At 47.8% G+C, this 15381-nt stretch overlaps 1 protein-coding gene across 4 annotated transcripts in view; it reads right to left on the bottom strand.

The window, feature by feature from the left end:
• The window catches only part of SMARCA2 (SWI/SNF related, matrix associated, actin dependent regulator of chromatin, subfamily a, member 2), a 129150-nt gene extending 114002 nt beyond the window's left edge, over nt 1-15148 (bottom strand). For 2 of the 4 annotated variants that reach the window (XM_053371157.1, XM_053371158.1), the window contains exons 1-2: nt 15039-15148; nt 4865-5123 (exon numbers count right to left, since the gene is read on the bottom strand). In XM_053371157.1, coding sequence (XP_053227132.1) covers nt 4865-5089 — 225 coding nt within the window. In that variant the 5' untranslated portion in view covers nt 5090-5123; nt 15039-15148. Of the gene's footprint in view, nt 1-923; nt 1012-4864; nt 5124-15038 lie in introns of those variants that run through there. The other 2 variants (XM_053371160.1, XM_053371159.1) reach the window with 2 other exon arrangements.
• Nucleotides 15149-15381: the final 233 nt, after the last annotated feature.

Raw genomic sequence — 15381 nt, 5'->3', positions numbered from 1 at the left:
GCAATGAGAATGAAACTCATGGAAGGCAACTGGATTCACCCAGGGGAAGTGAGATATTGCCATGTGGGGTCAGGATGAGATCCACACGGAAGGCAGAATTGAACAGGCAGGGAGGGGAGCGGGGAAAACAGAGCGAAGTCCATGCAAAGGAAACCTGGAAATTGCAAGCCTGGAGGTTTTTTTATTTTAAAAAAAGCAAAAACATCAGCGCAGGAGGAAATAGAAGATTTACTTCCCTTGCCAGCTGCAAATGCAGAGCACTGGGGAGCCGTTATTTAAAGGGAAAGGAGCAGTCAGCAGCTGCTTTCCGGAGAAAAAGGGGCAGCGCACAGACTCGCGCATGTGTGCGCACGCACACTCTCCGTCCCCTTGCACACACACACACACAAACAAACAAACACACAGCTGCCACGCTCCCATCTCTTGTTCTCCCCCCAGCCAAGGCCATGTCCAAGCCTCCAAGTGTTGAGAGCGATGGAGAGAAAGCGAGAGAAGCTGGGAGGAAAATCAGAACTCTGCTACAAAAGGAAGAATAAATGATTCCAGATTTGGGGAGGTGGGGAGAGCTGCAAGACAGTGCAACAGGTTTCTGCACGGCCAGAAGTTTTCCTTTATACCCAACGGCATTTTCAAACTAATCTGCTCGAGAGGAGGAACTCCATTTCTTCCTTTCTCTCGAAGGAACAGGATTCCCAATAAATCAACAACAGCCGCTGCTATCCCTAATAACACATAATGAAAACTACAGCGCTAGAAATTCTCAATTTTGGGAAGGGCATTTTGTTCGTGTTGAAAAAGGACCAGAGCTATCCTGAAAACGATGCCCTTGGCACAAGCAGCCTTTCTTATGATGGAGATGTTTGCCAAGGCGGATCGAGGCGTTTCGAAGTTATGGGACCGTGGAAAAGCAGTTGGAGACGCACCAAAAATGGCCTCTTTGCCGTGGGCAGAAGATGCTTCAGAGCAGGTGGGCTGATGTCCAAGAAGGGAGTTTCCTCCCTATGGCATTTATGGGTCCAGAATGTTCCATGGCAGTTGGCAGATCCGTTAAGAATGGGAAAGCAGGAAGCAAGTGAGGAAGAGGAAGGCCGGGCAAGACGCTCCCAGGGCCCACCTTAAGGCAGATTTGTCGCCAACCAACCAGTTGTCATCATTATTATATTAGTATTCGCATTTTTTCAATCAATTTATATACCACCCTTTATCAAAAGCTCCCAGGGCAGTGTACTACATAAAAAACACATTACAGAACATCATTCATAAAAACATAGTCAAAAGCATACTGACAAACAAATCATTAATAATAGTCGTTTCTCCCACACTTTTACAGGCCACAGATTATTTAATGGATGAAAGGTAAAGGGGAATGTTTTTGCCTGGTGCCTGAAGGCATGTCTCTCTGGGGACAGTGTTTCAAAACTGGGGAGCCACCACAGAAAAGGCACCGCTCTCTTGTTGCCACCCTCCAAACCTCTCTGGGAGTGGGGGACATAGACAAATGGAGGGTCTCGGTCAGTTCACATCGGGAGAGGCGATCCTTGAGGTATTGAGGTCCTGAGCCGTGTAGGGCTTTAAAGTTCTCAAAACCTTAACCTGAAGAACTAAGTTAACTGATCTCTGCGTGGCCTTTGGTGCAATGCGATCATTCCCCTTCAGGAGGCGATACTGCAGCCCAATTATTCTTGGGGAACTTTTTGTTCCTGGGGCTGTGCCAAATTCACAAGAAACGGAGGGTTACAAATCAGAGTAGGAACTTGAAAATATACAAGTCCCATTAAACACAGTTTGTATCACACGCACGCCAAATGACATGACCAAAAACAACAATCCCTATACCAAAAGGAGCTTAGCTCAGAAACAAAACTTGCAACAAGCCACTTCTAAAGTATAAATCCTTTACTTTTGGATTGTGGTCATAAAGAAAGAGAAAACCACTAATCTCCCATCATTCATAAGCCCAAAGGCAAATAAACCCCTGTTCGCATGAGAGTAAAGCTGCCCAGGAGCTCTGCCCAGGCGTGTTTACACAGAAGTAAAGGTAAAGGGATCCCTGACCATTAGGTCCAGTCGTGGCCGACTCTGGGGTTGTGGCGCTCATCTCACTTTATTGGCTGAGGGAGCCGGCGTACAGCAGGGCTAAGCCGCTTCTGGCGAACCAGAGCAGCGCATGGAAATACCGTTTACCTTCCCGCCGGAGCGGTACCTATTTATCTACTTGCACTTTTTGGGGTGCTTTTGAACTGCTAGGTTGGCAGGAGCAGGGACCAAGCAACAGGAGCTCATCCCGTTGCAGGGATTCGAACCGCCAACCTTCTGATCGGCAAGTCCTAGGCTCTGTGGTTTAACCCACAGTGCCACCCGCGTCCCTTACACAGAAGTAAGCCCCAGCAATTTCAGGGGAACTTGCTTCCATGTAACTCACTCAGGATCGGGATGTAAGGTGCTAGCTCAACATTGCCAGCTGAGTCTACAAAAATTAAGAACCTCAAAAGTTATGCTATCCCACCCATAACAGCACCCACCATTTGTGATGCATTTCGATTTGGGAAAACGTTGAAAATATTCCACTTGTAAGCTTCCCTCTTTTATTGTACGGATGTGGCCTTACAAGAGTCGCACCAAGATCGAGTAGCCATTTACAAGCCTGAGTAAGGACACAGTGTGATTTCAAATGCCCGGATCCTGTATTTACTACCCAGACCCAGTGATTTCAATAAAAACGCCATTCCCAGTAGGTGGTGTTCAAGCTTCAGGACAGCATCCAAAATATACTGCTTTAGTTTCCAAACTGCCATCCTTCTTCAAAAGGAAACTGGCAGCGCCATCTTAGACATGGCTACTCAGAGGTACCGTATTTTTCACCCTATGGGACGCACTTTTTCCCCTCCAAAAATGAAGGGGAAATGTGTGTGCGTCCTATGGGGCGAATGCAGGCTTTCGCTGAAGCCTGGAGAGCGAGAGGGGTCGGTGCACACCGACCCCTCTCGCTCTCCAAGCTTCAGGAAGCTATCCGCAAGCCTGCGGAGCCCGGCGGGAACTCTCGCGGGCTCCGAAAGCCTTGCGGATAGGTGCTTGCAGCCCGAAGTCCGTGGAGAGCGGCACTGCGCACCCCAGGCTTAGGGCAGCTATCCGCAAGCCTGCGGAGCCCAGCGGGAGTTCCCTCCGGGCGCCGCAGGCTTGTGGATAGCTGCCCTAAGTCCGGGGTGCGCAGCGGGCTACAGCGCCGTGCTCCTGGGGCTTCGGATAGCAGCAAGCTCTGGGAGCGATGGCGAGGTTGAGTGCAACCTCGCCATTACTCCCAGACCCCCAGCCCTGAGGATAAAAACGAAGCCAAGACAGCTAGCGGGATCTATCCCGCTCACTGTCATGGCTTCTTTGCTCTTTGGGGCTCAGGGGGGGGGGTTTCCCTTTCCCCCCTCCCCCCAAAAAAGTGCGCCTTGTGGGCTGGTGCGCCCTATAGGGCGAAAAATACGGTAAGTCCCGTTGTCTTCAATGCTACTAAACGCCCTGGTAAGTAAATGGATATAGGATTGCAGAAACCTAAGTCAAAACTGTTTGCCATAACTGGAGCATTCAGTTCATGCGCTACAGAAGCACTGCTCAGTTGCAGGAGTCAAATGCATTTCCGTATCACAGGATCACCGTCTGCCCTTTAACTTAGATAATATAAAGCTTAAAGTGATTATTCTGGAACACAAAGGCACAGCCACTGCTTTTCAGCCTTGTCCAGTCTGCGGCTAAATGCAAAAGGAGCGCAGGGCTTTGGCACTTTTAATAAAGTTATCTATTTTATGTAACATAAAACTCCAAGATACATTGTCAAAGGCTTTCTCTGCATCAATAAACATTAACATTGCTTTACAACTCTTTCTTGCTTCTAACTTTTCCAAAATATCCACAACATTTCTAAAGTTGTCTTTCATATGTCTTCCAGGCAGAAATCCTGCCTGGTCTTTATGAATATACTCAGATAAAACCTTCTTTAGCCTGTTGGCCAGTATATTTGCAAACATTTTGTAATCACATTGAGTAGGGAGATTGGTCTGTAGTTTTTAACACTGGATCTATCTTGACCCTGTTTAGGAATCAGAGTAATATAAGCTTGCTTCCATGTTTCAGGTACTTTGCCCCCTCACAAAATCGAGTTAAGATACTTCTACCAGAGGTTGGATGAGCCAGTCTTACAATGTCTTATAATATTTCACTGATAGACCATCAGATCCTGGTATCTTGGGGCTTGGGCACTTTTAATAGCTGTGCGAATGAGGGCATTTCAGCCACCAATGTTTGCCGTGCAAGCGACCCTACTGATGTCAGACGTGCACAACAACTGCTGCCCATATTTTATTAGCTAAAAACTGGAAAACCCAAGAATTACCAACGATAGAAGAATGGCAAATGAAGATGATGGATTTTTCGGAGCTAGTTGACCTAACCGGAAGAGTCCGTGACCAGGAGGAGGAGGAGGAGTGTCAGGAAGAGTGGATTAAATTTAATGCTTATCTAGCTAAATCAAATTAACTGAAAACAGCTTGCAGATATTTAATTGGCTTAGAATTTTATTTATGTTAAGTGATGAATTAATATGTTTAATTCCATAAGGTGAAGATTTAAGGATGTTAATGTCTAAGTTAAATTTTGTAAGAATTGGGATTTGGAAAACCGTTAAAAGGACATGCAATGAAATTCAACTAAGGGGAAGCGAGGAAGTCACCTAACAAAGTTAATAAGTGTAATTTTCAATAAGGCTATGATTTATGTTTGTTCGTCTTATGTGTTTGTTTATAATATTGTGAAAACTAATAAACAATTTTGAAGGGAAAAAAAGACGTGCACAACATGGGGAAAAACTGAAAATGCTTACTTTGTGCATGGGGTGCATTCCTTCTGGCGGGTAATCGTTCGGTCCCATAGCGGGCATGGAATGCGGAACACTTGGAGGTCCAGGACTCGGCCCCATCATGCTGTGCACCGAACTGGGCGAGGGACCTGGTCCTGGGCTGGGACCCAGTATGGGTCCGGGAGAGAGCCCTGGCCCCGGAGAAGGTCCGGGATGAGGCATGGCACCGGGATCTGTCGGAGTAGCCATCTGCTCTCTGCCTCGCTTTCAGTCCACAGTCCGGCTGCAGGGAGAGAAACACAATGTGAAGGTCAGTTGTCCACAGCCAAGTAACGATGCAAAGCATAAATTAGAACAGAGCATATGGAAATAATTACAGTTATTGCCTCACTTCCTAAAGGGCCGTGAAAATATAATAACAATAATTTAATAATAATTTATTATTTCTTCCCCGCCCATCTGGCTGGGTTTCCAGCCAGAAACTTTTAAACAAACCGGACTTGTTAAGATCAAAATCGCACGTTTTCTTTTTATAACGTATATAAATTGATATAAATGATAAAAGACAAATGCGCATTCCAGAGAAAGGAACCGGACGCTATCTGTGAAGGACAGAACAGATCCTTAACCCTGCCTTTGAAAACTCATTCTGTCGGTGCAGAATAACTACTGTATTTTTCGCTCTATAAAACGCACCAGACCACAAGACGCACCTAGTTTTTGGAGGAGGAAAACAAGAAAAAAAATATTCTGAATCTCAAAAGCCAGAACAGCAAGAGGGATCGCTGTGCAGTGAAAGCAGCAATCCCTCTTGCTGTTCTGGCTTCTGGGATAGCTGCACAGCCTGCATTTGCTCCGTAAGACGCACACACATTTCCCCTTACTTTTTAGGAGGGAAAAAGTGAGTCTTATACAGCAAAAAATACGGTAATCTAAACTCTGAGGATGCTGAGCTTGATCCAACCACCACTACTCAGAGTAAACTAGCGGAAGTGAATGGGCCTCAGGCAATGTCCATTCATTTCAATGGGAACTAAAGACGCAGGTTCTCGGACTTGTGGTCATCAACAGTTTATTAGGGCCATGGGAGTATCTCCGAGACAAGAGTTCTCTGCTACAAGAATGCTTTGCTTGCATTTGGAATACAGATACGGATTTTGATGAGGGTTAAGAATCTGCTGTTTGTATCGCTACCAATGAAGGAGACGTCTCCTAAATACATCAAGCCAACACTTGCTCACAGAGGCACCAAAGCATGTCTTCTCCTTTTCTGCCCACATGGATTTCAGTGGGCCTACTGTAAGATACAACCCATTATATTAAAATGTATTATTATTATTAGATTTGCATATCGCCCTACACCCCACAGGTCTCAGGGCCTCTCGCAACGTAAAAACGCAATATAAAAGCACAGAATACAGTACATAAAAAAACAAACAAGAACAACTCAAAAATCGCCCCTCCCCAACACTGCAATAAATGTCAAATAGTGATGACAGAGGACTGAGCAAATTTGGATGGCTGCAATGAAGCAACAGAGGAATAAATGGAAAATTCCTGCTACGGAATCCAGGACCCTGAGTCTAGAGAGAGATCGAGTCATGCAGGCCCACGTGTGAAAACCTTGGAGGGATGGGGGTGGGGAAGAGAACAGACAAAATAAGGAGCTTTGGAGGCCTGCGCTTTATACCACTTCACACACCACAATTTCAGCCGGCACCCGTTGCACAACCAGACATGCCAAACACTGCAGTCCTATAGGTTGCATGACAAGAACAAGACTCAGAGCAGTTTCCTAGAAAGTGGGTATCTTTCTCCCCTCAACCAGAATGCCGCCATGCTAAGTACAGCTGTACAGCGGTATCTCGTGTTGCATAACCTCCAGGTTGCAGAATCTTTGGGTTACGGCTGCGGCAAACCTGGAAGTGTATACAGTGGTACCTCAAGTTAAGTACTTAATTCGTTCCGGAGGTCCGTTCTTAACCTGAAACAGTTCTTAACCTGAAGCACCACTTTAGCTAATGGGGCCTCCAGCTGCTGCTATGCTGCCAGAGAACGATTTCTGTTCACATCCTGAAGCAAAGTTCTTAACCTGAAGCACTATTTCTGGGTTAGAGGAGTCTGTAACCTGAAGCGTATGTAACCTGAGGTACCACTGTACTTCCAGGTTTTGCCACTCATACATATGCAGAAGCGCTCTATTGTGCCTCGTGCATGCACAGAAACGGCGCCTCTAGTTACGGATTTTTGGGGGTGCACATGGCACCCCGAAACAAATTAAATCCATAACTAGAGGTACCACTGCATTCTTCCAAGCATGCTGCGTCTTGAGTGGCATGTGCCACTCAACCGAGAACCCTAACAGTCCAGTCCTCTCCAAGAGAGCCACCTACAGCGGGCGGACAGGGGCACTGGACAGGGGCATCGTCCTAAGAGAGTTGTAGGGTGATGTTGGGGAAGAGAAAGAAGAGTCTTACTAGGACTTCCCACTGCCATCCCTGCATCTTATCTTCCCACCTGGACTGTGCATCCGCCACAAAGTTTGCTGCCAGAGTTGGACCGATCAATGCCACCATCTCGGCTGTGAAACAACCGCACCGGTCACCTGGCTCAGCATCGACTCAGGTGAGCTCAAAAACCAACCTAGCTCCACCAGGTGTTGGCAAAGCCTCCCCTCAGAGGGCACCTTGCCAGACCAAGCTCTCCCTTCCCAACTTCTGCCTATCTTGGCTTCTGCTGCCTCAGTGTGCATTACCTGCCAGACCCATAGCTGTCAACTTACACATTTGAAAATAAGGGACCAGCAGCCTCGAAAATAAGGGACCAACAGCCAAAATAAGGGATTTTCCGGGCGCAGGAATGTTCACCTTCTGAGCCCCTCCAAGCCAAAGGCAGAAAGCCCAGCCAGCAGCCAAACAAAGCCTCAAGCGGTGGTTCCCACAGCACAGCAACCCGGCAAAGGGGATGCAGCAAGGAAAACCACCGTCACCTCTCCGCTGGGAAGCGCTGAGCAAAGGCGAGTCCCCAGGCAACACGGCTGATTTGATCGGCACAAGGCTTGCAAGCTCCACCCCCCAGTCGTTCTTAAGACTCCTTACTGGGTGAGCAACGCAGCCAAGCAACACACTTGGAGCCTCCCTCCTCCCTGGCCGGCAGGGAGGGAGGGAGAGGAGCTGCTTCCTTTGAAACCCGGGAAATTTAAGGGACATCATCAATAAGGGACAGCAGCGGGACACGGCGCTGGGATAAGGGAGTTTCCTGCCAAATAAGGGACGGTTGAGAGCTATGGCCAGACCCCTTTGGGGCCCCAAACCCCACAGATCCCCAGAGGGATGGGTCTCCCAAGACAGAAATTCAGCAACTGCGGAAAGCACCCCGGGGAGAAGAGAGGGCAACGCTGGGTTCTTGCGAGAAGCCACCTTGTTTGATACCGGAACCAAGAACCTACGGCGTTTGAAGGGCGTGCAAGGTTTTGCTTTTGTCCTTTGGGTGCACTAATGGCTTCAAGTTCCGAGAGAGGAGATTCCGACCCAACGTCAGGAAGAACTTTCCGACAGCAGAACTGTCTCCCTCAGGAGGTGATGGGACTCTCCTTCCTTCCTCAGATGTATTTAAGCAGAGGTTGGGTGGTCATCTGTCATGGCTGAGATTCCTGCATCGCAAGGGGCTGGACTAAATGACCAGAAAACAGAAGGACAATGGTTGGCGAGTGGCGCTGGCCATTGCACGGTGTTCCACGGGGTGTGAAGCATCCCTGAATTGGAACAAGCACACCTAGTATGAAAAGGGTTCAAACAGGAGCCCGTCATCTGCTGCTACATCATCCATTTCATGCTACCAGAAAACAACAACACGGGAGCCTTAGAAACACAGTCAAAGACGCCAGAGATGGAAGGAATAAACAACCGTGACCAATAATAATAATAATTTAGTATTTTATACCCTGCCCATCTGGCTGGGTTTGCTAGAAACAAACGACAAACCAAGTTGATGGACTTGTGCCAAAACGGCAAAATTATCTGGGAAGCTCAGGAATCAAGAAGAACAGAACTTTAAAAAAAGAATGGGGAAAGTTTGTGATTCACTTACAAGACCGCTGCAAGCAAATTAAAACATTGGCAGGATTTTAACCACCACACTTGTAAAGTAACAGAAAGAATGGATAATTTAGAAGGATAAAAATTTGGATAAAAGTTGATATGCAGTTGTAAATATTATTAATGGGACCCATGGATGGGTTGGGGGGGGCGAGTCTGGAGATTCAGAGTAATCTCGATATTTGGACCTGGAATTGTTGCTTGTAATTTGTTTATATTATTTAAAATCATTTTTTTTAAAAAAGAAACACAGCCTAAGACCCCTTTCTTCCAATTCCATCCTTTTATTTTATTTCTTTAATAATATTTATTACTTTTACAACAAATTAAACACTACAAAGAAACAAAGAAAAAACAGTACATTACAATACAAAAACAATAACACTAAAACATTAAACTAACAAGACAAAACAAAAACAATTTAAAAACACATCAAAAAAAGAAAAAAAATTCAATATCTTATCTTTCCTTCACATATTTCCACGACCTCCTCACACCTCCCTTTTTGTATTCCACTTCTATTACTTATTTCAGCAATTCCTTTCCATCTTCCCCTGTTTCCTATCCTATAATTACCAATTCCATCCTTTTATAGTCCAGCGCTAAATACTCAGAAATACTTCATTACTCCAGTACGTTTTTTTATATTTGTGCAAGCATTACATTCTTGTGTTTTAATCGCCCCGTCCTTCCTCTGATTAAGCCAGGCAGCAATTGGAACAAGTCACAGGGCTGGATTAAAGTCATCTACCTGGGGATCCCCACTGCTTGCAAGGTGAGACATGCAAATACTTCCAAAGCCAGACTGTGCAAAACAAACCATACCTGCAGAGTCCCCGGTGGCTCATCAGCCCCCCCCCCACAAACCGCCATCACAAAAGGAAGTGTTTTAAACGTACAAAACTGCATCTAGTGGGTTTTTTCCAGGGAAAGGTGGCTTTGGAAGGTGTTTTGCAAGAGACAAGGGACTGCCATTCCAATGCAGTGGGAGCCTCCTAGCACTGCCAGAAAATGCAGAACTGCTATCAGAAAGGCTAAATTTAAACAGAAACTGCTATCTAGCCAGTGTGAAAGAAGAAATAAATAGTTATCTTCACACCCCTGCAATGGGTGCAGCATGTTCTTTGAGATTTAGCCAGAGTTATGCACCAGAAGCAACATTTCTGATGTATTAGAAACTGAATTTATGGTTGCTTTGACAATGGCACCATTTAGGAGTAAGGCCATTTCCACACGAAGTTTATTTCCTATGGCGTTTCTATCTCACCTTTCCTCCAAGGTAGAGTATATTGTTGTTCTCCCCACTATATCCTCACAACAACCTTGAGAGGTAGGCCAGGCTGAGAGGGAGGGGCTCCCCGACGGCAGCTTCACGGCCGAGTGGGGACTGGAACCCCACCTCATGGGGATGAACACACAGAACATTGTTACCAGCAATGGGGGAAAGCAGGAATGCATCTAGGACCAAGAGCGGGAAGTCAACTCTTTGGGGAAAAATTGCATTAATTTTGATGTAATTTGGCGTTGATCTGTTCAAAATTTGGAAAACAAATAAATATTATTTGGCCAAAAAAAGGCACTCTGGATTTTTGTATTAAGAATGCATTACAGTGGTCCTTTGATTCTCAATCTTAATCCATTCCGGAAGTCCGTTCCAAAACCAAGGGGCACTTTCCCATAGAAAGTCACGCAAAACAGATTAATCCGTTCCAGACTTCTAAAAACAACCCCTAACACAGCAATTTAACATGAATTTTACTATCTAACGAGACCACTGATCCATAAAATAAAAGCAACAAACGACGTATTGCAGTCACACAATCAATCAATCAATCAGTAGCTGAACTGGGTTCCACAGTCACAAAATCAAAAGAGCCGCAAAAACAAAAACGCAAAATAAATAGCAGAAACAGACAGACCTCAGCGTAACACTCAAAACGGAAGCGTAACACTCAAAACAGAGCACGTTCGGCTTCCAAAAAAAGTTCCCAAACTGGAACACTTACTTCCAAATTTGCAGTGTTTGGGTTCCAAGTTGTCTGAATACCAAGGCGTTTGAGAACCAAGGGACCACTGTATTATAGAAAGAATACGTTAACCGCTAGAAAAGGCACCAGAAGGCATATTCAGTGGCTGCAAAAGCCCACAGTACGGTATGAATGCAATATCAGAACCTCCTTGTACCGTACAGTCCTGTTTATTTTCTGTTTGTTCCCATCATTCACAGAGACTATCGAGTTCCAACCAATAAATTTGCTAAGCAATAACAGCAAATACAAATGGGGAAAAAATAGAACTCATTCGTCAGATTGCCACCCCTGCGTATTTACAATAAGGACTTCTTCTTTTTACTCGCACAAGAGTTGAGAGCATGGGTAGGCAAACTAAGGCCCAGGGGCCGGATCCAGCCCAATCGCCTTCTCAATCCAGCCCATGGACGGTCCGAGAATCAGCATGTTTTTACATGAGTAGAATGTGTCCTTTTATTTAAAATGCATCTCTGGGTTATTTGTGGGGCATAGGAATTCGTTCATTATTTTTCCCCCAAAATATAGTCCGGCCCCCCCACAAAGTCTGAGGGACAGTGGACACGGCTCCCTGCTGAAAAAGTTTGCTGACCCCTGTTTGCTGAGAGCAATGGGAGCAGCAGGCTCTTCCTTGACCAGTGCAGGTCGAAGCCAAAGACAAGTGGCAAAAATACACATTAGATTCAGTGCTTTTGCAAAGGAAGAATAGGTCACACAGCCACCGGTGTCCCTTCTTAGTCCAGGTTAACTTGCAATTTACACGAGAGTTACGTTCCAGGGATGGCACACTGACAAACAGAGCGGGGGGGGGACCCCAATTTTTCTTCTGGAGCTTTAAAATCCCATGGGGCACGTTCCCCGAAGCAATCATAACATCACCCACTGCGCCAAAATAGGGAGCAAGGACAAAGCGCCCCCTTATTCTGGTTCTAAATCAAGGGTGGCCAGATCAGAAGGTCACCAATCTTTGGACTATCTAGATTTGACACTGATGAGAAGCCCCGTCGCTTCTGGCAGGCCCAGGCTTCACTGGAAAGGGCCAGTCGGGCGAACCCACCAACCTGCCCCCCAGAGATCTTCCAGGGGGTTGCAAGCGGACCCCCGTCAGTTGCAAAACACGCCTGGCAAACTTCCAACAGCGCCGGGCAGTCCCTTCTAAGAAGCTGATTCAAACTGGCAAAGGTTCAGCTTCACAGAGCGGCTCAAAGCTGCAAAAACACTGGAACAGCCTTGAATTTCGTCACTCCTTCGCGCCAAACAAGCCTCTTCACAAGTTATTCTGCAAAACATGGATAAGTCCAAAGCAGACAAAAGCTGGGCGTTATCTATTTTCCTCCAAGGCTCGTCAGGGATTATTGTCTGCACAGTATTAGAAAGCAGATCGAATAGATAACAGCCCCCATAACTCCAACCGTTGTGTAGATGTAATTTACAGAGGGGGGGGGATAATTACCGTTTGGGAGCAAAACTGGTATTTTGCAAACTCTAGGACAGGGCCCCCAGAGGAAGCAGAAGAACGACAAACCGCCAAGAACGACAAATAATCTCGGAACAGACTCATAAACAAGCCGGGACTCAGGTTTCAGAAAGCATGGGCCAGAACCCTCCCTGGAGAAGGGAAGAGGGAGGGGGGCCTCAGCCCTCCACAGACTCCTAGTACAGCTGGCATAGGAAGTATTTTGCAAAAAGCAGGAGGGAGACATGGCCTGAGAGGCAGAACAAAGAGCCAACAGGTGGGCAAGAAGGGACAGAAACACGGAAGAAGAGCTTTGCATCATGCAAAGGACCCAGGCAGCTCCACTCCACAAGGGACCGGCAAGCCAATTTAGAAGACAAGCGCCGTCTCCTAACATCCAATGGAGAAGGCATTAGCTGGGAACTTTAAGAGAATATGGTAGCCTGCTGGGAAGGAGGCATGAAAAAGTAGGAGCCCAAAGCATCAATCACTCTGTGCAAAGTTCTTAACAACATAGCTGTCAACGTTTCCCTTTTTTTAAAAGGGAAATTCCCTTATTCCGAACAGGAACGAAAAAGGAAAAGTTGACAGCTATGTCTTAAAAAGCCAAAGCAACGTGACAAAATACCAGAGGTTTTGGGGGTTCTTCTGGCACCATAAAGACTAACAAATGTCTTATAGCATTCGCTTCTGTGGACTGACCCTCAAAAAGTCCGTCCCGTGGAAAATATGTCAGGTTTCCAAGATGCCACAGGACTTTCTGTTGGTGTTGCCACAAGGGTTTCCACGCGGCTGTCCCACGGAGAAAAGTTACAAAATGCAAAAACTCACACTAAGAACCATAATCTAACAGCAGCAAACTTTATCCCTGTGTTACGTTTGAGAACTGTGGTTAAAACAAGGGCTACGCCATCTTCTTTCCTTGCAGGAATGTCTGATTTCTGGCCCTCACCTGGGCTTGCTCCTGAAATGTTGTTTTCAGGTAATAATCTCTTGAGAGAATCTCAGCTAAAGTTAACTCTGAGCAAAAGGCGGGGGGGGGGGAGGCAGCTTCAAACACAATTGTCTTCCCAAACAGCGGAGACCACGGGAACACACTGGAAATACTTCAAAGGATTTGTGTCCGTCTGCCCATTTGCTGCCAGCTGAGAAGTCTTCATGCCCGGATCACGGAGGTTACAACAATAATAGCCAGGAGTTTAACGGTTTAAAAGAGAAATAAAATTTGCAGAGGAAACCTCCCTCTGCAGTTTGTGATCTTCACTTCAAAGCAAAGCAGAAGTCGGCACATGCAACAGGGTGGATATTAATTCCAGCTAAACTTTTGAAAAGCATGTATTAAATAGAATTCCAGCACTAACAATATAACATTTTTAGCTGGAGGACTTTTTCCCCTTGTCAGTCTGCAGCCTCAGGTGTTGGTCAAAGCCCTCCTCAGATGTGACACGGCAGAAATGAACAAAAGGAGAGATCCAAGGCTGCTTTGAACAAGCTCTGGTGGCGAACACTTTTCATAAAATCCCGCCGTCCTTAAAGCAGAGACACAGCGCAGAAGAAATTCTTGCTTAATGAAGCATTGCCTTCACCTCTGTCAAACCCACATCTGTTACCCGATACGCTTAACTTTGAATGCGCTTCAAAATGCTCACAACCAACAAGGAATTTTGTTTTATGCATCTGATGAATTGCAGATGGACTTAAAAAATCTGCCTCTAATTTTGTCCTGCTGCAGCTATATCTTTTTTCCCCCTTCCCTGCAGTAACAAAGGGACTGGAGAGGAGGAGGAGGGAGGGAGGAGAGAGACAAGAATGAAACTAGCAGGGCAATTAGGTCCACAAAGAGAAAGTGTGCCTGCAATTTGCATAACAATGGGCCAACTCGCTCAGCAAAAGCTGCCCCACCTCCTAACACGCCGCTGCATAGCAGGACAGCAAGGCCAGGCGGCCTTTGCATTCATTGCCCGGACCTCGAGGGAGCCGCCGAGGGCGCATAAGGAGGCAAGGGCGCCCCAAGGCCGCCGGGTCACAGGCCACGTTCACGGCCAGGGCGCGCAAAAAAAAAACAAAAAAAAACACCCCTCCAAGTTCGGCGGCGGCTCCACCATTTCTTGGTTCACATGAACCCGAATCGGGGCTCTGCAAAACTTTGCAACTCCGCAAGGCGATGCAACGCAACCCGCGTGGTCCCTTGAAGCTGCAAGGCCGCCCCGTCGCCAGAAAGGAGTCCCTCGGCTCCTCGTGCAAATGGCTGGGGAAACCTTCGCGGGCTCGGCGCGCGCGCGCCATGGCGCCGGCCACGAAGGGGAGACTCGGGGCCTCTCCCGGGAGCCCCGGCAAAGTTGCCCAACTTGGGATCCTCGCCTGCAGCGCGTGGGGCGCCCCGTCGCGGTGCCACGACCTCCCCACCCACCGCGCGCGCGCCTTCTCGCTCCAGATCCGAGACTCTTCCAGGACTTTTGCAGGCTGCCGAGGCCTCCGCTTCCAGTTTGCAGGGCGCGGGCGCGCGCGCCGGAAAAGCCGAGCCAAGCAGCCCCGGAGCGCGCACTCAAGGTCCCGGTCCCCGTCGGGGGGGAGGGGAAGCCGATCCCGGCTACTGCTGCTGTTGCAGGGCGCTTTACCTTTCCGAAGGGAGCCCCGAAGGCGAGCCCCGGGCGCGCTTCCCCGGCGCAGGCAGGCCTAGCTCGGCGCCCCGCTCACCGGGCCAGACGGGAGGGCGCGTCCTCGTCGGCCGCGGGGACTTCCTGGTTCTCGGAGCAGACGGAGGGAGGGAAGGAAGGAAGGAAGGAAGGAGAGCAGAGGAGGAGGAGAGATGCCAAAGCCAGCCCAGCCTGCGCGCCGAGACCTCGCCTCTTCCTCTCTCGCAGCCAGCCAGCTCGGCGCACCGAGACGCGGCCTCCAGCTGGCCGCCTGCTCCGCCCGCCGCCCCCGACGCCAGAGCGCCAAAGACGGCGGCGCCTCCCC

The sequence above is a fragment of the Podarcis raffonei genome, chromosome 17, assembly GCF_027172205.1.
Source record: "Podarcis raffonei isolate rPodRaf1 chromosome 17, rPodRaf1.pri, whole genome shotgun sequence".
In the NCBI taxonomy this organism is placed as follows: domain Eukaryota; kingdom Metazoa; phylum Chordata; class Lepidosauria; order Squamata; family Lacertidae; genus Podarcis; species Podarcis raffonei.
Note: the sequence above shows the minus strand (reverse complement) of the source record. Positions and strands in the feature narration are given on the sequence as shown.